We start from the raw sequence: 23,394 nt of genomic DNA, 5'->3' as shown, positions 1-23,394 counted from the left end.
GTGCATGTATTAAGTCGAATGAGACGTCAACAAACACTGTTCGTAGAGATCCAGATATTTCACTCAGATCCTTTCTTGAGCAAGCAACTTGCACAAGTCAAATCCACATCTATTCTATCTCGTATTAATTGTTGATCCTGCAAAGCATGAAGAAGATGAAGATGCTGATGATGATACTGGCCCTGCAGCTCACTCCAACGCAGATGACAGTGACTCAACGCCACAATGTTCGTCCATGGCCACGCGGACACCATTCATCCACCTGTGGTGTTCGTCGATGCCTTTGCTCGTTTGGTCTGCTGCAGAGGATCTCATTTGTTCTGGTGCACAACAACAACAGAAGTAATTGCGTGACAGCGGCCTCACAGAGTCACCGGGGACCCCCAACCAAGAGCCCACAGTCCCAGGGAATTGTTCTTTCCCACCTCCTCCTCATCTGGCTCACAGGAGCCACACACAGCGATTCACAGGTCATCTTTCTTGAGGGATCTTGTTGTTCTGTAATCTGGAGTCTTCTCCAGTCCTCCGATCCAGCAGCAGCCACAACTCAGTGCCCCATTCGATGCCTCTGATTGCAACGCAGCCCTTGGCAGGAGGCTTCTGCTGTTCCCTGGGCCAACAAAGATCCAATCTTTACTAAGGTTAGTGAGAGACTAGTAGTAGGCTGTTCACTTGACCTTAGAATTCCTTTCTCTTGATTCACCACAGGATCTGAGAGGGCAGTGGGAGTCCATCGCTGTCCCATCAATAGCCTTCGAGCATTGTCACCAGAATCCTGCCTATTCTAATTTCTGCGAAGAGGACTATGTGATGGAATGAAGAGGGTATTTTGGTCCTTTTAGCGGTCCGGCAGGACCTATATAAACGCCACGAGAGGGGAGCAGAAGAAGAGGAAGACGGGCAGCTCCGCTGTGGTTGCGACGACAGCAGATGAGGCTCGCCAGCTTCCTCCAGTGCGGTTGCGGGGCGCCGCGGCCCGAGGAGAAGCCGCAGGCGGCCCGGACGGGGACTGATCCCCGTGACTGCGGCCGCCGTCGCCGCAACCGCGGGAACGACGCCTCGACGCCCTGGAGGCCGTCGCTCGCGGCGATCTCCGAGAACGGCGCGCCGACGAGGGCGGCGGCGGGTGCCCGAGATGGAAAGATGACCGCTGACGGGGCGGAGAAGCACAAGGCCGTCGTCTCTCGTCGGGTCCTTCCTCGCGATCACAGTGACCACGACCGGTAACCCCTCCCACCCTCGAAGTCTTCTTGTATTGATTTCTAGGCTTACATCGATCAGAAATCGCACGAATGATCATCACAGCTTTGGTTTGTTTGATTGATTCGAGGAACCTCCAAGCAAACAGTTGAAATGGCAACTGTTGTTGACCTTGTCTGCTTCTGTAGGATTCTCGCTTTGACATGTTTGTAGAAATGACAACTGTTGTTGGTCCTGTCTGCCTCTGTAGGATTCTCTCTTTGATATCACTGTATAGTCCCGCGGTCAGATTGGCTGTTATTAGTTACTATGCTCCAATACAACAGATTCATCTAAAAACTATGGGTTATGACAATTGCAGTGGCATTCCTCTGTACAAGGTATTGTTATTGAGAAATTTGGATTAATTTATATGATTATTGTGTAAGCTCAAATACATTTAATTCGGAATCTGGCACAGTATTTGTTCCTCTCTGCATTGAGTTGATTGGTAAATCACAGACTTGTTTCTGGATGTTATTTGTGAATAGATTGAGGAGTTCTTATTGTTTTCTAGTTTTCCAAAAATTTCTTCAGAATTGTCATTTTAGTTCTTGAACTCATCATGTATGCATATTAATCTCCAATCTCTTAAGCCATATAAATCTAAGTCAACTCTGTATGGTAAAGCTACAGAGATTACATCCAAAGTTACAGTTTTGTAAGACTAGAAGATGTTTGTCTAATTCTATGCTTTCTTTCTTATTCTTATCATTTTCTCCTGCCATGATCATCCGATAGTTCCCTATTCTCCTTCCATCTTTCTTGTTAGAGATTTAGTGGTTCACCAGCCACACTTCCAGAATCTTAAAAGACATACCTCTCTAAACCTTGAAATACACACCTTTATGCTTGAAACTTGAAATAGAATGGGAGAGAATAAAGCCTTTATGCTAATGGAGGGATCCTAGGAACTTTGGGATAGCAATTTGAGAAAAGAGTAAAGGTCATAGACTAATTCATTTAGCTTTTGAGGAAGTGAAATTTTTGGGAGGAACAAGATGGTTCACATCACCTAAAAAGCATCATCTCATTCGAAGATTATACTTTTAGTCAATGGTCAAATTATAATTCTGAAGTTAAATATGATGGAAAATTCGATGATTTTGGCTTCAAAGTTTTAATATGCAAGTGCCTGTGCGCCCTCCGGGTAGCATCTTTTGTCGAAAGGACCAAAGTTAACCGGTTTTGGACCAGGGATTAGCATCTTGAACTTAGTTCATTTTTGTGCTCTGATGAGCATGCAGAAGCCTGTAACAGGTTTTTGAAGTAAATAATAAAGAACATGAGAAATTTCATTTAATTTCCAACTAGTGCTTGTTGGTACTGTACAGAGGAAATATTTGAAGTGGAAGTAAGCTTTTTTCTTAATCTCCTTTTGATGCATCCTCATGGCACTTTTTTCTGTTTTCAGGTATTCAGATGTTTCTTCAGTTGTGCCGGCATTTAGTCCCACTGCCTTTTTGTTCTAGTGCCTAATTCAGTGTTCATCTGCGATGAAAAAGAAGAAGAGAAGAGCGAAGGATGACCGGAAGATGAAGAATGCTTTGTGCAAGATTTAGTGATTTTGTGCCATTTACTCAGCAGTCACTTCTTCCTATTCATCCTTCCTTTTCTGTATATTTTCCCTTTACAAATCCTTGTGTATACAAAAGCTAGAATGAAATATGTAAATATCAGAACATGACAATTCAGATCAGTATCTCATGATGTCTGAAAGTTATGTAATTCTGGACTTCTGCAGGAGTGCAGTTCAGAAGAAGCTTCAAGCTGAGCCATACTGTGGCTGTAGCTTGAACTTCTGCATCTCTCTTGTTAAAAGGACAATTTAAAGTTTCTTGCCCTCCTGTTTATTGAAACATTGACTAATTTTTGTGTTTGTGTTCTTGTTAATTGATAAACTATATTAGTTTGATATAAAATCCAAGTAGAATGATGTTACTAAATTTACTCTCATCAATAACTATGATCCCAAACTATTATTTATAAATTTATTGCATACTGTAACAAGACATTTGAGAATGTCTGTTTTTGTTTAGTTTTCATTGCATTGCAGTATGTTGATGAAACTGTCTTCTCATTTTCATGAAAAAAAATGAATCATTTATCCAAATATCATAAAGGAATATGTAAGCCAATAGGTAATGGATTCATTTCACATGTGTAGTTAGAGTTAATGATGGTGGGGGCAAACCATCAAAATGATTAACTGAGAAAAATTAGAAATTGAAATATATTATTAAGAGATATAATATTAAAAGATGTAAATAGTGATATATCTGTAAATACACTAACACAAAATGATCCATACATATACAAATAGCGCTTACATTTTCAAGATGAACATGAAATTTGAAAAAGAGTGATATGAAAATTCACATAATTTTTTCTTTCTGTTTCTTAGGACAATTATTTTACTGTCTTCTCATGCCAACACCTTCTTCTATGCCCATTACTAATTCTTATGCAAAATGAATTAAAGTAATCATTCTTTTAAGCTCACTATATATGAAGATTAAGACTACAAAATGGCTGATATCACCATCTTTCTAGTGCACTAAATGATGTACCCACAGCATAAGGGTCTCGCCAATGTGAGATATGGGAAGAGTCAATATACACAGCTTTTAGGAGGATCTGGAGAGGGTCAATATACATAATATTACTTTTAAATATATGCTACTTTACCTCTAAATTTACATAGTTTTATCTCAAAATATACGGTAATATGAAGTTTAAGAAAAGTCAATATACATAGTCTTATTTCTAAATATAAAAATATTATTTTTTTAACTCGAATCTTGATCTCCAAGATCATAAGTGAATTATTTGACCGTTTATATTAAGAAATAATATTTTAATGTATAAACATAAAAAAAATATACATATAATGACAACAAAAATGAAAGATGTTACATTATTAGGTTTATTTTAGCTTTAATAATCATGATGTTCTCAAATAGGTCATAAGAAGATAAAATCATCATTAATATTAAGTATGATACAAGACATATGCAAATTTATACAAAGATATTTACGAGAAAAAATAGAAGGCAATTATAAGACCTCATAACCTACAAATAGGTGTATATGACGGGAAAAAAAAAACCCTAAAGTGATATCTCCATCTCCAACTTATGATTTAAATATTTTCGAAACTCTAAAGGCCACCATAATCAAAATAGCAATAAGACATGTTAGTCATTTGACCTACTCCTACCGCTCAAACAAGTAGCAATGTATTTAACAATTGAGATAAAAGAACAGAGATCTATGGACCCCATTCTTGTCAACTTTTTTTTTTGGGGGGCAAAATTGCACGTGTATCCCTTCAAAGTCAATGGTTTATATATTTATTCCTTTAAATGCACTAAATATAATTTTAATATATATATATATATATACATATATATATATATACACATATATATATACATATAAATATATATACATATATATATATATATATATATATATATATATATATATATATATATATATATATATATATCTTGCGGCACTCAAAAAAACATATAAAAGGGTTGTAGCTAATCTCATCTTTAGCATAATAAACATTAGTTATCTTAAAAATTATCTTCATAAATTAATATTTTTTGTAAAATATAGTAGCATTTTTGGAACTTTAAAGCTTAATTTTGTTAAAACTCATTAGTAATGGTGCCTATACTTATAATAGTAATTAATTAACATGAGTTTATTGAACATATGCTCACACGACTGACATATACAAAGAATTTAAATATTTGAAAGAGGTATATTATATATCATATTAAATGTTAGAGGGGCAAATCTGTTATTTTAGAACATTGAAGATATATATGTATCTATATATATATATATAATTTTTGGCCTTTGAAGATATATATATATATATATATATATATATATATATATATATATATATATATATATATATATAAGCACTATTTTCTTGTTTTCTTGCGTGTTGATCGCACCTTAGAGTGCCATATTCGAGATACAAGCAGATGGTACGCTTACCGCCTACGCCGTATGGTATACCGTAAAGTCCATATTCTACACATGTAAATAACTACGCGAGCACGAAACGGGACGCGATTAGTTTAACATTATTCGCACTCCGTCTTCTCCCCCCCATCGCGAGGGAGCGAGCCAGCGACTCACCGAGAGCGGCCGAGCCAAGAAGGTAACGGCGAGCCAGAGAAGGCAGGCAAAGGGAGTTATCGAGCGAGAAGCCCCTCGGATCGGCCCTTCCGGGCACCTCCGCCGTAGATCTCCGGATCGACGACTTCGCTCCATCGACTCTCCGACTGGTGAGCCCCCCGGCGACCCCCTTCCCTCCTCCTCTTTCTGCTTCCGCACGAATTATGGGGTTTCCGATGCGGAATTTTGGATTCGCCATGCCGGCGTGTTGGAATCCGTTGCATCTGTGTCGATCTTGGTTCTTGATTCGTCATCATTCTTTGGGTATTGAAAATATTTAATGTTGCTTGTGTGTTTAGGTTTTCATTCTTGGAGCTGGGAGCCGAGGGCACTGCGAACCGCGAGATGAGCATCGACAGTCCTGGAACGGTGGAAAGATAGGGTTTTGGCGGCGCGGGTCTGGCTCTGGACCCCATTTAGGGTTCCGGGTGGAGTTCCATGGGAGAGGGGGGAGTCGCGTGCGCACCCTCGCAGCATATCATGGAGAGGTTCCCGATTCCGGAGTCACTCTGTGGGGGCAAAGGCGTGCTTGCTTCGAATCCCTTTGGGGCGGAGAAGAAGACGAGGAATGGCGAGAGGGGGGATGAGGTCAAGAGGGAAGATGAGTTGGGTGCCGAAATAGGTCTGGAACTGGATAGAAGGGCCAAGAAGGGGGAGCTGGAGAAGGGCGAGCTGGAGAGGCATCGGAAGGGGGAGTTGGAGGAGGGAGAGTTGCACAACGGAGAACTGGAGAAGGGGGAGCTTCGAAATGGGGAATTCGAGAAGGGGGAATCAGCTCCAAAGAAATGGCGGAAAAGTGAAGTGGAGGTTGGAGATAGACGGAGGAGAGATGAAGCGGAGAAGGGAGAAATCATTTCAGACAGACGAAATAGAAGAGAACTAGAAAGGGGTGAGTTTGTGCCAGATAAATGGAAGAGATGGCAAGATTTGGAGAAGTCGCAGAATCAGTCAACCAGGGGAAGAAGGGTGGACTCGGAGAAGGGTGACGTCACAGAGAGATCATTGAAGAACAGTCAGCAGAGCTCCCTGGAGGATAGTCACCGGAGAAATGATAGACGCCCGTGTGATTCCGACCAAAGGAAGAGGTCTTCTTCTTCAAGATTGGATGGCAATGTGCATGAGAGGGATGCTAAGAAAAGCTTACGAGTTTCTGAAGTTGAACCTGGTGAGATTAAGCATGATAATAGCAACGGAAGGAGCAGGGACAGGGAGGGCAAGGTGGGAAGGTGGCATAAATGGCAAGCTATAGAGTCTGAGAGCAGCAACCACAAGCACCATTTTGATTTGTCTGATCAGTCAGGCTCAAGAACTCATCGGAAATCTGAAGAGATTGGTCGTTCCACTAACCCGGAGAGGTCACATAGAAATGAATCATCTTCGACATCGAAGGTTCCATCATCCAGCAGGTACTCATCTTCTAGGTATGACGATCCATCCTTCTCTTCTCGAGGTAGCCATGATAGGCAAGGCCGCAGCCCAGGCCATTCTGAGCGGTCACCAAAGGAGCGCAGCCACCATGCTGATCACAGGGACCGTAGTCCTCGTCGCTTGGAGCGATCTCCACATGAAAAGAGTCACCACTCTGATCACAGGGATCATACCCCAAGTCGCTTTAATAGGTCTCCACGTCAACGAGCTCGTCACCATGATCATCGAGACCGAACTCCAGCTCATTTGGAGCGGTCACCACATGACAAACGGCACTCTGCTGATCACCGAGAATCAAACAAGAAAAGTCAAGGTAGCGAAAAGCAGCAGTCCAGCAGACATGATGAGAGATTGGGACGAAAGGAGTACAGTGAAAAAGATTTTCTCAAGAATAAGCCAAGCAGGAGCAGTTGTGACAGAAGCACTATTGACAGACTCGATAAGGAAAAACGGTTCCAAAGTTCAAGTAGGCATTCCAGCGAGACTCCACCTCCTCCTCCACCACCAGTTCTTCCGCCGCCTCCTCTGTTACCTGCTCCTCCACCTCCTCCTTCTCCCCCTTTAGGGGTTATTGAAGAACCATCAATGGAAGAGGATATGGATATATCAGACACCCCGCCACGAGATCCTATAACATCTGATTTTGATGCTGGAAAGTGGTTTTATCTTGATCATTGTGGTATAGAACAAGGACCCTCAAAATTAGTTGATCTCAGACGATTGGTTGATGAAGGGGTCCTCCTTTCTGATCATTTGATAAAGCATGCTGACAGTGACAGGTGGGTAACTGTTGAAAATGCTGCTTCCCCCTTGGTGCCTTTGAACTTGCCCTCTATTGTTTCAGATGTTGTGACCCAGACGGCTAGCCCTCCAGAAGCCCCAGGGAATTTGTTAGTCGATGCTGGAATAATATGTCAGGAAACATCCAGTTCTATGCTGCTGCAAAAGGAGGCAGTTAAGGGGCAGTCTCCAGTCATAGCAGAATGTTTGGAAGATTATCATATAGATGAGAGGGTCGAAACTTTGTTGGGTGGCTACACCATTGTAGGTGGAAAGGAGCTTGAGATTATCGGAGGTAATTTTGTTGATTTTGTGTTTCTTGATCTTTTACTGGACCTTCTGTTAGAGCAACAGTAGGGCTGTTCTTGGCCCATGTTTGGATCCAGATCCTACCTAAACGAGGCCCAAACCAGAATGGTGTAAAAAGCTTGTAGCATATTTCATCTGATTGCATTTCTATATTCTCCCAAGGTTTTATGTCAATGATTAACCTTTTCTTGGTTGGCATTTACAATCTTGCAGAAGCACTGAATACAACATTTGAACATGCAGATTGGGAAAAGTGGGGTCAATCTGAAGGTACAGAAAATTCCTCCTCCCTCTTTTTCAATAAATATAAAAACATGCATGCAAGACCTCTCTCTCTCTCTCTCTACTTGTCTCTTTTTTTCGTTCTATGTGACGTGGTTTTACCTTGAGCTGTTTGTTCTTTTGTTTTCATATATTTTATCCTCTCTTTCTCTCTCTCCCTCTATTATGGTTTCACCCTAAACTTTTTGTCCTTATTACATTATCTGTTACATAGCCTTTAATTTGTCTTTCCTTTGGTGTGGAAATTTATTTGTGATCCTTTTCTTAAATTTTGTAGCATTCCTTGTTTATCTTATTCAAATGAATTTAGTTCATTTTGGCATGTGTGTGATATGAGTTACGGAAGTTAGCTAGTGATTAGATTATCCTGCCTCCACTTTATCTTTTCTGGGCAATGGTCAATTTCTTCACTGGGTTGTTTTAAACCTTTGTTTTCAACTTTTTTCTTTCTCTTCTTATTCCAATGGGTACATTTCATGGATTTCACATGTGAAATATGGAGCATGGATTCCAGAAAAGAAAAAGCTTCTGATTTGTCAGCCTTCTTAGTGTGTGTGTGTTTTTTTCAATTTCATTGGTCAGTTTGGATTCTCTCTATTTTTAACTTCTTCCTTAATTGCCACAAATTAGAATCAGAATATATATAAAAGAAATATGGATGTAGATCCTGAAAAGAAAGGGGAAGACTGATATTGAAAATGGATCAAATATGTAATCTTTTTTGTTTGAGGTTGTCCCTTATGTTTGAAGAAATTCAGTCTGCTATTGTTTGCTTCCTTTTTTCGTTTCTTTGATCCTTTTAATATTAATTGACATAAATGGTTTACAGACTATGAGAAGCAGGTGTGTGCTCCATTTTGACATTTTCTTTTTTATGCTGCAACTAATGGTTTTTCTAATCTGTATGTGTTTTTGCAGGTTTCTCAAGATTTAAAGCTCAAACACCATCCATATATCCAAGAGAGGAGGGATTTGGTGGAGTTTTTAAAGGTTTCTCAACAGAAAGCAGTGAAATTAAACCGGTTTTTGCAACTTCTGGGAAGGATTATGCTGGTCCTAGTGGTGGTTCAAGTGATTGGTTTGTTGGCAGGTGGTCTTGCAAAGGTGGCGACTGGAAGAGAAATGATGAGGTTGGTCAAGATAAATCTTATAGACGGAAACTTGTCATCAATGAAAGCTATCCTCTTTGTCAAATGTCAAAATCTGGGCACGAGGATCCCCGTTGGCACAGGAAAGATGATCTTTACTATCCTTCCCGCAGCAAAAGGCTTGATCTGCCCCTTTGGGCTTTCTCGTCAATAGATGATAATACTGATAGCACCAGTGATCCAAGCAAAAGTGCTGTTGCTAGCAGATCAGCACAAACCAAGCCATTGTCCCTTAGGGGTGTGAAGGGTACGATTCTACCTGTGGTCCGGATTAATGCATGTGTTGTGAAAGATCAAGGTTCTATAGAACCTCATTTGAAAGTCAAAACCAGTGAGCGGCATGTTTCAAAATCTTCAAGGTCTCACTCTAGTAGTGACAGGAATTCTCTTCATGAAGGTTCCTCTCGTTCAAGGAAGCTCCATGAACATGACTTTCAGAGTTTGCAAAGATGCCGGACTATACTCAATATTCCAAAGGATCATATATGCACTATTGATGAATTATCTGTAGATCTGGGCGATTGGTTCTATTTAGATGGTGCTGGTTATGAACATGGACCATTATCATATTTGGAGTTGCAAGAGTTAGTAGGTAAAGGTGCTATCCTAGAGCAGAGCAGTGTTTTCCGGAAGAATGATAATACTTGGCTTCCCATTACCATGAAATTGAAGTCTTCTGAAGCTGTCAACTCTGAAGAAGAAGCAAGGACATCCACTGCAAGATTTTCTTCATCTTCCCTTGTGCAGTTGTCATGTAACAACATGAGTACTGCTTCTCATTCATTTCACAGCTTGTACCCTCAATTTATTGGCTATACACGTGGAAAGCTACATGAACTTGTCATGAGGTCATATAAGAACCGGGAGTTTGCTGCTGTTATAAGTGAGGTTTTGGATCCATGGATTAATGCGAAGCAACCAAAGAAGGAAATGGATAAACATTTTCCATTTAACTCATCCATCACAAAAAGCTCTGCTGTTTTATCTCACGATTTGTCAGTGAGCAATATCTGGAACTCGGGTTTGTTTCTCGATTCTTGTTTTCATTCTAATGGAAAAGCATGCTGTCATCTTCTGTTGCACTTTTCTATATGCCTTTACCACCTAGGGAGTTTCTTGGAAATGCTTGTACTGAATGATTGTTTGACATGCACCTGAGCATAAAGTTTAGACTGATCACTAGTGTAGGAAACGAGGCCCCATTCATTTTGGCTGTGAAAAGATACTGCACATTTGAATAATCTCAGGGGGTATCACCAATAAGCATTTGCAAATATACTTATATGTATATAAGCTAATAATACACATGAATATGCAGACATATATTAAGGAGGGCAATTCATATATATATATATATATATGTGATATCTGTTTCTCTGATTTCTTATGCTTAGTTTTCTGCCCTTTTGCAGAGGATGGGATATATCGTGAAGGAAAAAGATCAAGATTTCTTGTTGATGAAAGTGATGAGGACTCTGAAATGGAAGACGCTTTGCTATCCAATGAGAAGAATGATTGGTCGTTCGAAGACTTATGTGGTGAGGCTGATATTTTTCAGGATAATGCTACGTCTCAGACGGAGAATGGAAGCTGGGGTCTGTTGAATGGTCACATTCTAGCAAGGGTCTTTCATTTTCTAAAAGGTGATATGAAGTCACTTCTCTCCTCTGCTACTACTTGTAAACACTGGAATGCGTCAGTTAACTTCTACAGGAGTATATGCAGACATGTTGATTTGTCCTCAGTTGGACCAAAATGTACTGATACTGTATTGCAAAGTCTTATGGTAGGTTTATTTTCATTTGTATCTTGCACTTAACACATTTATTTGCTTGTTACGTGACTAATCTCAGTTGGCTCTGCAGGGTGGTTATGGCAAGAAAAATCTTATGTCTCTTGTTTTAAAGGGGTGCTTTAATGTTAGTGCTGGTGTTCTTGAAGGAATCCTTCAGCTCTTTCCGCACATAGCTAATGTCGACATCAGAGGATGCAATCAATTTAAGGAATTACAATTCAGATATCCAAATATAAACTGGATAAAGAGATCAAGTTCATTTGGAGCTAAAAATCAGGAGGAATCTTATTCAAAAACAAGGAGCCTTAAGCAGATAACAGAAAATAATTACTTAATATCAAGAACTTATAGGTCCTTAAGTGGTTGTCTAGATGATTCTGGCGATCTAGAAAATTTTGGTATTAGTGAGTCGAATTCTATTGATAGGAAGGATTTTTCGAGTCTCCAATTCAAGCAGGGCTTCTACAAACGACCAAAGTTACTTGATGCTAGAAAGTCCTCAGAACTTCTGTCAAGGGATGCACAGATGCGGCATTGGTTGCACAGGAAGTCTGAAAACAGTTATAAGAAGATGGAAGAGTTTATTGCCAATAGTTTGAAGGACATTGTGAAGGGAAAGAAGTCTGATTTTTTTATGCCTAAAGTACTACCTAAATTCTTGTCTTTCATTATAAAACTTTTAATACCTGCTATTAGTGAAAATGACTTGTATATGTTCTCATTAATGTTAAATTGATGTTACAGATTGCAAAAATCGAAGATAGGATGAGATGTGGTTATTATGTTCGGCGTGGCTTGAGTTCTGTCAAGGATGATATTAGTCGAATGTGCAGGGATGCGTTTAAGTAAGATAATGATTCTTATGACATGTTTGGCTTTGAAATGAAACATATTATTTGTTAATGAGTTATAATGACGGTTGAACTGTGTTTATGGAGTTCTGCTATTTTATTTTCACCCACTTTTAAAAGTAGCTCTAGGGGATTCTTGTCAATGTAGATATCCTGTTGCTAACAGAACATGTTGCTACATATGTGTGCCTCTGGAGCTTTTCTTTTATATTTTTGTACTGATTTTTTACCTAAAATTTGCATACTTCTACAGATCAAAAAGCCAGGGTGACGCTGTAGATAGGAGGAAGATTATCATGTCTTTCATTCAACTGGTGAAGAGATTGGAGAACCCAAGGTTGATTATTCAAGGAGACGAATTGATTAAGGCAGTAAAAGACGGTTCTGAAGCAGGATCATATTTTTCTGAATCTAAATATAAAAAGAAACAAAGCAAAGTTTTGAGTGAAAAGAAGAGCATAAATAGGGGTATCAACACATCTTATGCCAATGGAGGAACAGATTATAGAGCCTATGCATTTGATCGTGAAATTAAAAGGAGTCTCTCTAAATTAAAAAAGAGAGAGATGGATTCTGATAGTGAAACATCTGAAGATGATGGAAATGATTTCTCTGAGGATGACAGAGGTGAAGATGAGAGTACTGCTTCTGATACAGAAAGCGACTTGGAAATTCATTCAGGAAGTGGAATGTGGGACTTAAAAGGGGAAATGGATGAGTCCTCAGAGTCAGTGGTGACAGATGACCGTGAATGGGGTGCTCGCATGACAAAAGCAAGCCTGGTTCCTCCAGTTACCAGAAAGTATGAGGTCATTGACAAGTATCTTATTGTAGCAGATGAGGAGGAAGTACAAAGGAAGATGCAAGTTGCTTTACCTGATGATTATTCTGAAAAATTGTTAGCACAAAAGAGTGGTATCGAGGAGTCAGACATGGAAATTCCTGAGGTCAAGGACTACAAACCTAGGAAGAAGCTTGGTGTTGAAGTTTTAGAGCAAGAAGTGTATGGAATAGACCCTTATACACATAATCTCCTCCTGGATTCTATGCCAGAGGAACCAGACTGGCCCCTTGCAGATAGACATAAATTCATAGAAGAGGTATGCTGGAGTTTGCCTTTTTGTGTTTTTCTGTTGTCCTATTTTTTGTTATTGCTTTGTTGCATTCAGATTTTACATGAGTTTTCTTTGTCAGTCGCTTCTTCGTACATTGAATAAGCAAGTCAGACATTTTACTGGTACCGGTAATACCCCAATGGTTTATCCTTTGCAACCCGTTATTGAAGAAGTGCTGAAGAATGCAGAGGAAGTGGGTGACAGACAAGCTATCAAAATGTGCCAGGGCATCCTAAAGGCTATGCGGAGTCGCCCTGACGATAATTATGTTGCTTACAGAAAGGTATGTTTTTTTACTGCACAAACTACTTACATTGTCTAAGCCAATTTGGTTTGTTTATCCTTAGTTCATTTTGCTCCTTTCATATGTTATATTAGGGGCTTGGAGTTGTCTGCAACAAGCAAGAAGGTTTCGAACAAGATGATTTTGTTGTTGAGTTTTTGGGAGAGGTAACATGGTTCCATTTTCTTATGTGATTTTTTCATTTATACATGGTGGTAGAGACTTGTATATATCATCTTGTGTCTCTGCCTTTGCTAATCATTTTATTTTTTTCTGCACAAAAGAACATGTAGTAGTAGTACTATTGGTGACATGATGCTAATCTGGGTTGTTCCATCTCAGATGTATTTGCTATTTGTTGTCTCCCTTAGACCTTATGCTTCAGGTTTCATGTTAGGTTTTGGGAAAGTAAATGATCATCATAAATCCATTTTGTTTAATTGTAATTTGGCTTGTCAACTGGATTATCCTTTGTTAACTTTATTTTTTTTTAATCTAACACATTATTTATATATTTCTGTCATCCTAGTATAACATACAATCTCATGCTTTATACTTTTTTGTTCTCACCAATTTGTCCTATCTATCATTAAGCAGGTGGTTGATAACTATTTTACCTGTTTAGCTGTTCCAATCTAAATCCACTTTATAACAGTCACCTTTACCTTTTTCTTAATGTTTGAAATTAGTCTGTTGTTTGATTTTGTTGGTTATATTTCTCTTGATATGCTTAAGTCATTTTGCTCGTGTATACCTTCTGTTAAATGCGATAGCTAGTTCTTTCAGCTCTTCAAAACTTTTTCAGTCATCAGATTTTTGTCTGAACTATTAGGATTTGTGCATTGGCTGTTGATTTCTTTCATGCAGTCAAATTACCTGGGTGAATTGCTTCCTGATGTTATGTAAAATTTTTCCAACTAATTAGCAAAATTGTTTGAATTAGATTCTTTTTTTTACAATATCTGCTTCTGTTGTCATACACTCGTTGATATATATAAGTTGTTTTTTTTCTACAATTTTCTTTTCCTTGGAAATTTGTAGTTTTCTGAGTAGAAATATGTTCTTTTGGTGGTGAATCCCGATCCTCCTTTCTTATTGAGTGACAACAGAATAGAAAAAAGAACATGCGGGGAATAAGAAAATGATAAAGAAAGCTGTAAAAGATGAAGAAAATAAGGAAAAAATACAAAACATGCAGAAGAATACCAAAGCTATATGTAAGAGAAGAGGATGTAGAAAATAATCAAATATCACATCAGAAATACAAGAATATAAAGCTCTTGAGGTAGAGATTTTTGGGTGTTTTGAAATGAGATCTCCAAGAGTTTTGTAACCAGGTATTCGCTGTCTGCACTATATTTTCAAAGCAAGTTGGCGTAATTAGCATTGGCTAAAAGTTGATTAAGAATTTAAATTTAGAAAAAAAAAAGAAAGATACAAATATGATAAAATATATTTTATCATGCTGATGCACATCTTTGATGCCCTGAGTTGGATTTTTGGAAATGAAAGAGCAACAATTGGTGTTGCCTCATCAGCTCACCCATTCTTCAATTGGATAGGCCGATGGGGTTCATGTGGAACTTACAATTCAGTTCTATGACTGTCTTAATGCTGTAGGTTGTTCCACTTGCTTTTTTTGGTGATAGAGAAATTAGCTAAAATTGGGTCAGTCCTGGAGCAAAATTTGAAGTCACTATATGGATAAATTAGCATATGGTTTGCTTTAGTCTTTTTACATGCTTTTTTTCTTAGTAATTCTTGACATAGGAAACTCAATTTCCTCTTGACGGCTTTGTACCGACTGGTACTCACCGATCTAGGCATGAACCGAGATGCTGTCCGGTCCCTTTTATTTCTTAATGGTAGATGATTTGTAGTTGTTTTCTTTTAAAGGCCCGATGCCTTTTAGGGCTCATAACTTGCGAGCTCGTTTCCATCTTTGTTTCACTTGAGCGTCTGGCTTCCTATGTGTTATTATCAAGGTATGCAATATCGTACCATACAGATGTTTCGAGGTTGGCTTATGGTACGATACCGTGTACCGAGCGGTATGCCAGGGCGTATCGAGCGGTACACGAACCCTCCGAAAATACTTGAAAATAAAAAAAAAAGTTAGGATAGAGTTTTTAAGTTAGAAATAAATATAGTAATATCATAAGTTTAGCAAAATCAATGTAAATTAGGTAAAAATAGTATCACATATCTTTTTCGGGCTTTGAAGAATATCTTATGCAAGGTTCGTATTTCAATCCATTACGGATTGTCCTTATGTAAATATTGAAATATTTATAGAAAAATCATTTGAATAGAGGAGCACAAATATGAGAAAAAAAAAGTTTGTAGAGTCTAGGAGAGTATAAAAATGTAATGGAGTGTTCTTTTATAGAATTTAGGAGAGCACAAATGTGAGAAAAAAAGAGTTTGAGATAGTTTAAGAGAGTATGAGAATGTAATAGAGTGAAATAGGGGAGAAGAAGGGTTTAAATACTATGAGAAAGGGCTCCAATGGTCAATTTGACCGTTGGAGCACTGTAGCATTGTTACAGTGCGGTAACGGTCGAAATCGACCGTTACCGAATTGTGCCGGGCGGTAACGGTCGAAATTTCGATCGTTACTGCCCGATATTACCCTGTATCGTCCGATACGGGGCGCTTTTAAACGATCCGCCTGGTAGCAGGCGGTCCGCGTACTAGTATGCTGTTGGATCGGTATGTACCGCCCATACCGGACAGTACCGTTCGAAATTGCATACCTTGGTTGTTACATCGATACATACCGGACCTGTATCATTCCGGCACAGGTATGGATCTGATATCCGGGACTTGAAACCTTCACAGGAACTGTTGCTGTTTCAACTTGAGTCTTCAATAATTCTTCCAAATCCTTTCATGTGGCATTAGTTAATTTTCAGATTACTGTAATGCTGGCCTGTAACTCGTGCATTTTAGTCTGATAGTGTTTCGTGCTTATATGTTTGTGTTTGTTCATGGTTCACAGTAATAGTCTTCTGTTTTTGTGCTAAATTACCATGTCAGGGTACTTGAAGAATATTTAGCTTATACCAAAAGGTTTTATGTGATTATTATATTGAGAAGTAACATCTCATATTGTCATCTTACATACCTATTTGATCTAAAGTCTTAAATCTGTGCTTGAATATTCCTATCTTATAGCTGTTGGAAGCTGAATATGGAGCTTCTGGAAAGATTTACATTGTTCTTTTTTAGGTTCAAGTACTACAACAACAATCTTCTTTGGGGCTCTCTACATAGATTCTTTGTCACCATTGAGCCTTGTTTAGGGCATTATCACTATTCACACCAAGATCAGTCATATGTTGGTTCAGATATGTTGGAAAACTTGTATGGCCATGGAGAATCATTTTGTTGGAAGTTTCCTTGAACGCCATTTTTTTTTTGTGGAGGATAAAGTTGGCAGTTATCAAGGTTCACCGTACTGTGGTATATCGCTTGGTACGGGCGGTACATACCGGTCTGATAGGAGATCGGTATGGGCGATACATTGGTACACCTTTATATACCATGTGTCAGTATGCTTGGTACAGTTCGGTACAGCTCGATACGTATCATATCGACATCTAATCAATATACCGGTATAGACCAGTAAGGCGAACCATGTTAGTTATTCTCTATTTCACTGTAGTTAAGGTAAGTAATGTATATGCAGAACTTAATGCTTGTTGAAAAAAATGTGTGGAGTTTTCCAAGGGGCTCTCCAGCTGTTTTCCTTCATATACCTTTTATGTTTGCTTTTGCTTTTATCAACTTTTACAAACTAGTCTTGTTTTAATTTCTTCCTAAGAAGTTTTGGGGTGACGAATTTGTACCTATGTTGTTACTCAGGTTGACATGTTTAATTTCATTAATATTTCAGGTCTATCCAGCTTGGAAATGGTTTGAGAAGCAGGATGGTATTAGGGCCTTACAGAAAAATAGTCAAGATCCAGCACCTGAATTTTATAACATTTATTTGGAGAGGCCAAAGGTGCTTTCTTTGGTTAACACACTTTTCACACCTCATTCTCGCTTGGTTCCTGTCGTTCAAACAGCTGACTTGGCTATTTAATATTAATAGGGTGATAGTGATGGGTATGATTTGGTTGTTGTTGATGCTATGCACAAAGCAAATTATGCAAGCAGAATCTGTCACTCCTGTAGGCCTAATTGTGAAGCAAAGTAAGTTCTGTCTTGTTTGCACTTTCCTCCAGTTGGCTTATATATGTCTGAATGCTATATTGATAACTTTCATAAGTAGTGAGCCATTCTACATAATGAAGGTTCATATGGATAAATTGTATAAGGTTTGTTGGGAATATCCCAACAGTTTCTTTTAATTTAATGGTGAATTCCATTTTGCATTTTTGTAAGAAAGTAAGGTCTTTTTCATAAGGTTCTTCATGTTCTTTTGTTCTAGGAAAAGTCCAGACTAGTTGAACGTGACAGTGCATAGCAGGAGAGCTGATCTTGGATGTTTAAGTGAGCTTGTATCTAATAAATTATCTTTTATTTTAGTCTTGTTAAATGAACAATGTTTATACAATAGCTAGGATGAGAGATTTATAAGATCTTAAGAACGCTGTGGTCCCATGCCCATATATTAGTGCTTCTCTTGATTAAATTTAGGGTATATGTACTTTGGCTTGTTTTAGTAGCTTTCATTTAAAAAGAAAATTGATATAAATATCCCTAACTAGATTTTACGATTGAACATGTTCTGATGGGCAATTGAACTGCAGATTTTTTTTTAATCTTTATTAAGCAGTTTTTTTATTGACAATACAGGAATTTAGATGATGACATGTAATTTATAGTTTGAGGAACTGGTAGTTATTAAGATAGCATATTGCTGACAGAACTTTCTGAGTTATACATCTCCAATGTATTTGAGCTGTATGTGTGCCTTTCTTTAGGCACCTTTCAGTCCATTACAAATTCAACTACTTGATGTTACACATTGTTGGAGTTGGTTGACTAGAGGGGCCAAATGGAGATTTTAATAGGATTATTTCATTACTCCATTCTGTTTAAACCAGTTTCAGTTATGTGTATATAGTTTTTCTCTGAACATTCATATTCTTGTAGTAATGTTATCTTCAATTTCTATTTGGAGCAGAGTCACCGCTGTGGATGGTCAATACCAGATAGGAATATATTCTCTACTACCAATTGGTTATGGTGAAGAAATCACTTTTGATTACAACTCTGTGACAGAGGTTGGCATCATGCTGGAGAGATTTTATCCTCTTCAACTAGATGGGATGTCATTTATTTATATCTATTTTTTGGTGCAGAGTAAGGAAGAATATGAAGCATCAGTTTGCTTATGTGGTAGTCAAGTTTGCAGAGGCAGCTATCTGAATCTTTCTGGAGAAGGAGCATTTGAGAAGGTATGTGTGGTAGAGTGTGTCCTGCTGTTAAATATATTTAAATGTTCCTCTTTTACCATTCACATACATATCTTCTCTTTCTATTTATTAGTATGTAGTCATGGCACTTTTTCAGTTACTGAATCTGTCCAGAAAAGCTGTGAATATACTAGTTTTACAACCATAGTTTTTAGAGCAATTCTGGTTTATAGATTTTATTTAGCGAGTCAAAGTCTTGGTTTACTATTTTTTTGTTGTCCTGGAATCCAGAATGATTTTTTTGTTGATCTATGGTAGGTGTCCAGATACAATGAACCTGGACTGATTTGACTTGGTTTGAGGTTGTGATGGTTTGGGTTTAGTCCTAGTCAACATCTGTAGCTCAGTTCCAGGTTTGAGTCAGTTCTGGGTTCATATTTAAGTCTATGTGGAGTTCTTGGCCAAATTTCTATTTTTCAAATTGTCATATATCACTTTGAATTACAGATTTTCTGGAGAACTAATGGAATTAAACTTCTAGAGGATTGCCAACTGTTTGCAATTTTTTGTCGTACTGAAATCATCCCAGGTTTGATCAAGGAAAGAAGATTTCAACAAGAAGATCGATCGGATAGAGAGGAAGAATCAAATTGTAGTACATATGGTGTATATTTCTTTTCTGTGAACAGGTTCCTTGGAACCCTATATAAGGGATTCTAGTTAGTCTATTGTAAGAGGTTTTTTAATGAAGTGTTAATTAATATTTTGATTAAGGGTTGTGTGACCTTGATTATGTTTATTTCCCCTCTTAAATATGCCATTTGGCTTCTAGTCAACATCATCCTTATACTATTTTCTAACTCCCTCAAATTTCACTCTTTTTATGGCTTGATAACCATGGTCATCGTCTTTCTTCACTCGAGAGATTTGTCATGCCTTTAACCCTTAACTTTTGTAGTGTAGTCTCCTACCTCATTCTTCACTTCCTTTGTAGTATTTGTCTTGCATGTGCTTTCATCTACTCCTGATAAATATGTTTTAACCAACTAAGATGTACATTTTTCCACTGAATACATGCTTATGTTTTACGAAAGCATTCAATCGTTTGGAGGTCGAGTCTTTGGGTGAGTGAACTTATAGTTATACAGCATATATGTCTTGATTAACATTGGTTGCAAAATTATTGATACATCTAAAATCGTATTAATATTTTAACAATTTATTGAGTGAAACTGCTCCATTGATTAATATTGGCTATCATCTTTTCTGAAAGCAAGAGATTGCACTGACCGGGTACATGCATCAGGTGTTGAAGGATTGCCATGGAGTACTGGACCGTCATAAACTAATACTAGAGGCTTGTGAAGCCAATTTTGTTTCACAAGATGATTATATTGACCTAGGAAGGGCTGGTCTGGGCACTTGTCTGTTAGCTGGGTTGCCTGATTGGCTCGTTGCTTACTCCGCTCATCTGGTAGTTACTTTTGCTGTATGTTTTTCATATTGCTTCTCACAATATCTAATTGGTCTTTAGTCTTATGTTCATTTTTCCAATCAATGAAGGTGAGGTTTATTAATTTTGAGAGAACAAAACTGCCTGATGAAATTCTAAGGCATAATTTGGAGGAGAAGAGGAAATTCTTTTCAGACATATGTCTTGAGGTCGAGAAGAATGATGCGGAGGTTCAGGTGCATGCTGAGCTCCAATTTTCATGCTCTTGTTTATTTGTGTCTGATCTGCTCTAATCACAAATTTTTTCTTGGATGTGTCAGGCTGAGGGTGTCTATAATGCAAGACTTCAGAATATTGCACTTACACTTGATAAGGTGATCTTTTCTACTTAGTGAAACTTCCCTTTTACATCTGGCATATAGTTCCTGTGCAATTCTTTTCAAAGACTTGTACTTATTTCTTTTTCTTTTTTGTTATTCTATGATTGCTTGTTGCTTGAGTTTAGCCTATGACCTAAGAGGTAGAGACTCCTACCACAACTTACTTTTTCAGGTCCCATGGCAATCATTTTCTTGTGTGAATTTGGGTTCTCTAGAAATTTGGCACCAGCTGTAGACGTCGGTTTAGTAGTATGATTCTTTTATTTTCTTGATAGATTTTTCTGCAACCCTTTACTGGAAGGGGGAATGCTTGACCGGATGTTTATAGTGCTGGTTGTTTTGGTCTTACTCTTATCCCATTTTATCTAACAAGTTAGTGTCAATCTATGCATGACCAAGTGATATGTTGGCTAAAAAACAACTATGGTGGACAAACCACAGATAGAGTCTCTGAATTTTTTTCTTAAATTGTAAAATGCATTTTTCTGGTTATACTTGTAAAATGTTCAAGTTTTGTCTACATATGCATTTTGAATCTGATTCCTCATGTTCTGGCTAATTATTTAACATCCTTCATGCCCATGTGATGTCAGGTGCTGCATAAGAGAAAAACTATAAAATCCGATCTAGTTTATCGTAATCGATTAGTTAATATGTTGGTTAACCATATTCCCAAATGCCGAAAAAAATTATTGGCTTATCAACTTATCTATGGAGTGATGAAAAGGATTCAGTATTTCTGCCCATTACAAATAAAGTACTCACAGCAGAAATCTACTTGGAGACATTGTTACTTGTACATAGGCAAATATTTAGCTTTACAATATATGCGTTACGCTGATGACCTACAACATACTTTTGCTCTGTTTGGACTATACTACAGGTAAGGTATGTCATGAGGTGCATGTTTGGGGACCCTAAGAAAGCTCCACCTCCAGTTGAGAAGCTTACCGCAGAAGGTGTGGTTTCAGTCCTGTGGAAAGGGGAGGGTTCCCTTGTTGAGGACCTGCTACATTCCATGGCACCACATGTGGAAGCAGATCTACTTAGTGACCTCAAGTCCAAGATTCAGGCCCACGATCCATCTGGTTCTAGTAACATTCAGACTGAACTCCGCAAGTCATTATTATGGTAAGTCCTAGTGCCTGCCTGGTACAATTTTTCTCTCATATATTTTGTATTTAGGTTCTCAATGTAGTTTTATTTATTTATTACTAGGTTGAGGGATGAGTTGCGAAATCTTCCATGTACCTACAAGTGCCGGCATGATGCTGCTGCTGACTTAATTCACATATATGCCTACACAAAAGTCTTTTTTAAGATCCGGGTAAGTGTGCATCAAATGGTTACAAGTGGAAACTAAGAATACTTATGACCGATTTATTCTTTTGGGCCAATCTTGACAATTTGAAGCACAACATGCAGGAGTACAAGTCTTTTAAATCTCCCCCAGTTTACATCAGCCCTCTTGATTTGGGTCCCAAGTATGCTGATAAGATGGGGTCAGGCTTCCAGGAGTACTGCAAAACCTATGGTGAGAATTATTGCTTAGGCCAGTTGATCTATTGGTACAGCCAGATGAATGCAGACCCAGATTGTAGATTAGCTAGAGCTTGCAAGGGTTGCTTGTCACCGCCTGACATCTCATCCTTCTATGCGAAGTCTCAGAAGCCGTTGCGAGAACATGTCTATGGTCCAAGAACCATGAGATTTATGTTGTCACGAATGGTGAGTGTCTTTGGCGGCATATTGTTTTACCTGTCCTTCATTATCGATGCTTATCCTATTGATTGCATGAAATAAAATTAGTTGACAGACTTGACATATTTTATATAATTTTAATAAGGCTCAATAGTTTGTAAAATGTAGCGCTACAAATTAGCAGCTTTTATAGTGAAGGAAAATTCTCTTACTCTTGCCTCTTCTTTGTTTAGCAATCATGTAGACATCTATAGATCTGTGAAGTTATTTGACACTTTAGACACTGGGCTTTGCCATTGTGCTAATGCTGACAACTCAAAACAAGGATTGTGCTGGTCTCATGGATCCACACGTGCCATGATGAAAATGTATAGTGATGCCTAGTTCAATTTTTGGCCTGCGACAGTCTGCACATCCTGATTGGCACATTGCAGTACCATGCCATACTTGAAAGCTATTGACATACATCCCCAGCGCCACCATGTCATGCCAATCCTTGATTATAATGCTAAACTATTATCTGCTACATCTGTTCTAATGGTGAAACATGCTAATTGTTGTAACAGGAAAAAGAGCCCCAAAGGCCGTGGCCCAAAGATCGTATATGGCTATTCAAGAGCAACCCAAAAATTTTTGGCAGTCCAATGCTGGACGCTGTTCTTAATAAGTGTCCATTGGACAAGGAGATGATGCATTGGCTCAAGACTCGGCCATCAGTGTTCCAAGGCTCGTGGGAAGGCTGAAACAGGCCACTCCAAGTCCTCTGTTTCTGGAGTAATTATTGACCACATTCTTTGGTTCTCACATAGTGCGCCCCCTTTTAGCCACGGGAGTTTGGTTTTTGTTAAAAGCAGCATATATCCCCGCTTGTACAGTTTCCCCAGGGTTTGTAATTTGTATTGATTATTTAGTGAATAGAGCATTGGTCTAACTAATGTAGTATTTCTCTTAAAAGTTTGGTTTTTCTCCCTAGTTTACTGAGGTGTTGTGCTAACATACTTGTACAAATCTCATTGATACGAGGGGCTGGAATTACTGGATGACATCCTCTTTGTGTT

General features: G+C 38.3%; 2 protein-coding genes across 4 annotated transcripts; both read left to right on the top strand.

Annotated features, from left to right (window-relative positions):
- Positions 1 to 251: 251 nt before the first annotated feature.
- On the top strand, positions 252 to 3,098 carry LOC108953120 (uncharacterized). 2 transcript variants are annotated; one of them, XM_018827479.2, is made up of 3 exons: positions 869 to 1,223; positions 1,451 to 1,580; positions 2,654 to 3,098. In XM_018827479.2, exons 1-3 carry the CDS (start codon positions 931 to 933, stop codon positions 2,687 to 2,689), a joined length of 459 nt encoding a protein of 152 aa, XP_018683024.2. In that variant the 5' UTR covers positions 869 to 930; the 3' UTR covers positions 2,690 to 3,098. The 2 variants fall into 2 exon arrangements, 1 of the variants encoding a protein (XP_018683024.2); XR_010497781.1 differs by lacking the exon at positions 1,451 to 1,580 and having other exon boundaries at positions 252 to 1,223.
- Positions 3,099 to 5,364: 2,266 nt separating this feature from the next.
- On the top strand, positions 5,365 to 23,376 carry LOC135641847 (histone-lysine N-methyltransferase ATXR3-like). Of its 2 annotated transcripts, XM_065157612.1 has the most exons (22): positions 5,365 to 5,552; positions 5,742 to 7,945; positions 8,173 to 8,229; positions 9,160 to 10,410; positions 10,802 to 11,175; positions 11,255 to 11,827; positions 11,929 to 12,029; positions 12,289 to 13,135; positions 13,230 to 13,433; positions 13,529 to 13,600; positions 17,332 to 17,442; positions 17,533 to 17,633; positions 18,571 to 18,670; positions 18,749 to 18,844; positions 20,109 to 20,276; positions 20,366 to 20,491; positions 20,576 to 20,629; positions 21,519 to 21,766; positions 21,854 to 21,962; positions 22,061 to 22,169; positions 22,298 to 22,363; positions 22,903 to 23,376. In XM_065157612.1, the coding sequence occupies exons 2-22, from the start codon at positions 5,881 to 5,883 to the stop codon at positions 22,998 to 23,000; spliced, it is 6,930 nt and encodes a 2,309-aa protein (XP_065013684.1). In that variant the 5' UTR covers positions 5,365 to 5,552; positions 5,742 to 5,880; the 3' UTR covers positions 23,001 to 23,376. The 2 variants fall into 2 exon arrangements, with proteins under 2 accessions (XP_065013684.1, XP_065013683.1); XM_065157611.1 differs by having other exon boundaries at positions 22,061 to 22,363.
- The last annotated feature ends 18 nt before the right edge of the window (positions 23,377 to 23,394 follow it).

Source organism: Musa acuminata, chromosome BXJ3-6 (genome assembly GCF_036884655.1).
Source record: "Musa acuminata AAA Group cultivar baxijiao chromosome BXJ3-6, Cavendish_Baxijiao_AAA, whole genome shotgun sequence".
NCBI lineage: Eukaryota > Viridiplantae > Streptophyta > Magnoliopsida > Zingiberales > Musaceae > Musa > Musa acuminata.
This window is presented reverse-complemented; position numbering and strand designations above follow the sequence as displayed.

Excerpts from the sequence above, each read along its gene's own strand:
- LOC108953120 (XM_018827479.2), top strand. The coding sequence starts at position 931 with ATGAGGCTCGCCAGCTTCCTCCAGTGCGGTTGCGGGGCGCCGCGGCCC. Across the intron at positions 1,224-1,450 it reads GATCACAGTGACCACGACCG|GATTCTCTCTTTGATATCAC; the intron begins GTAACCCCTCCC and ends CTGCCTCTGTAG. Across the intron at positions 1,581-2,653 it reads GTGGCATTCCTCTGTACAAG|GTATTCAGATGTTTCTTCAG; the intron begins GTATTGTTATTG and ends TTCTGTTTTCAG.
- LOC135641847 (XM_065157611.1), top strand. The coding sequence starts at position 5,881 with ATGGGAGAGGGGGGAGTCGCGTGCGCACCCTCGCAGCATATCATGGAG. Across the intron at positions 11,828-11,928 it reads CTGATTTTTTTATGCCTAAA|ATTGCAAAAATCGAAGATAG; the intron begins GTACTACCTAAA and ends TTGATGTTACAG. Across the intron at positions 12,030-12,288 it reads ATGTGCAGGGATGCGTTTAA|ATCAAAAAGCCAGGGTGACG; the intron begins GTAAGATAATGA and ends ATACTTCTACAG.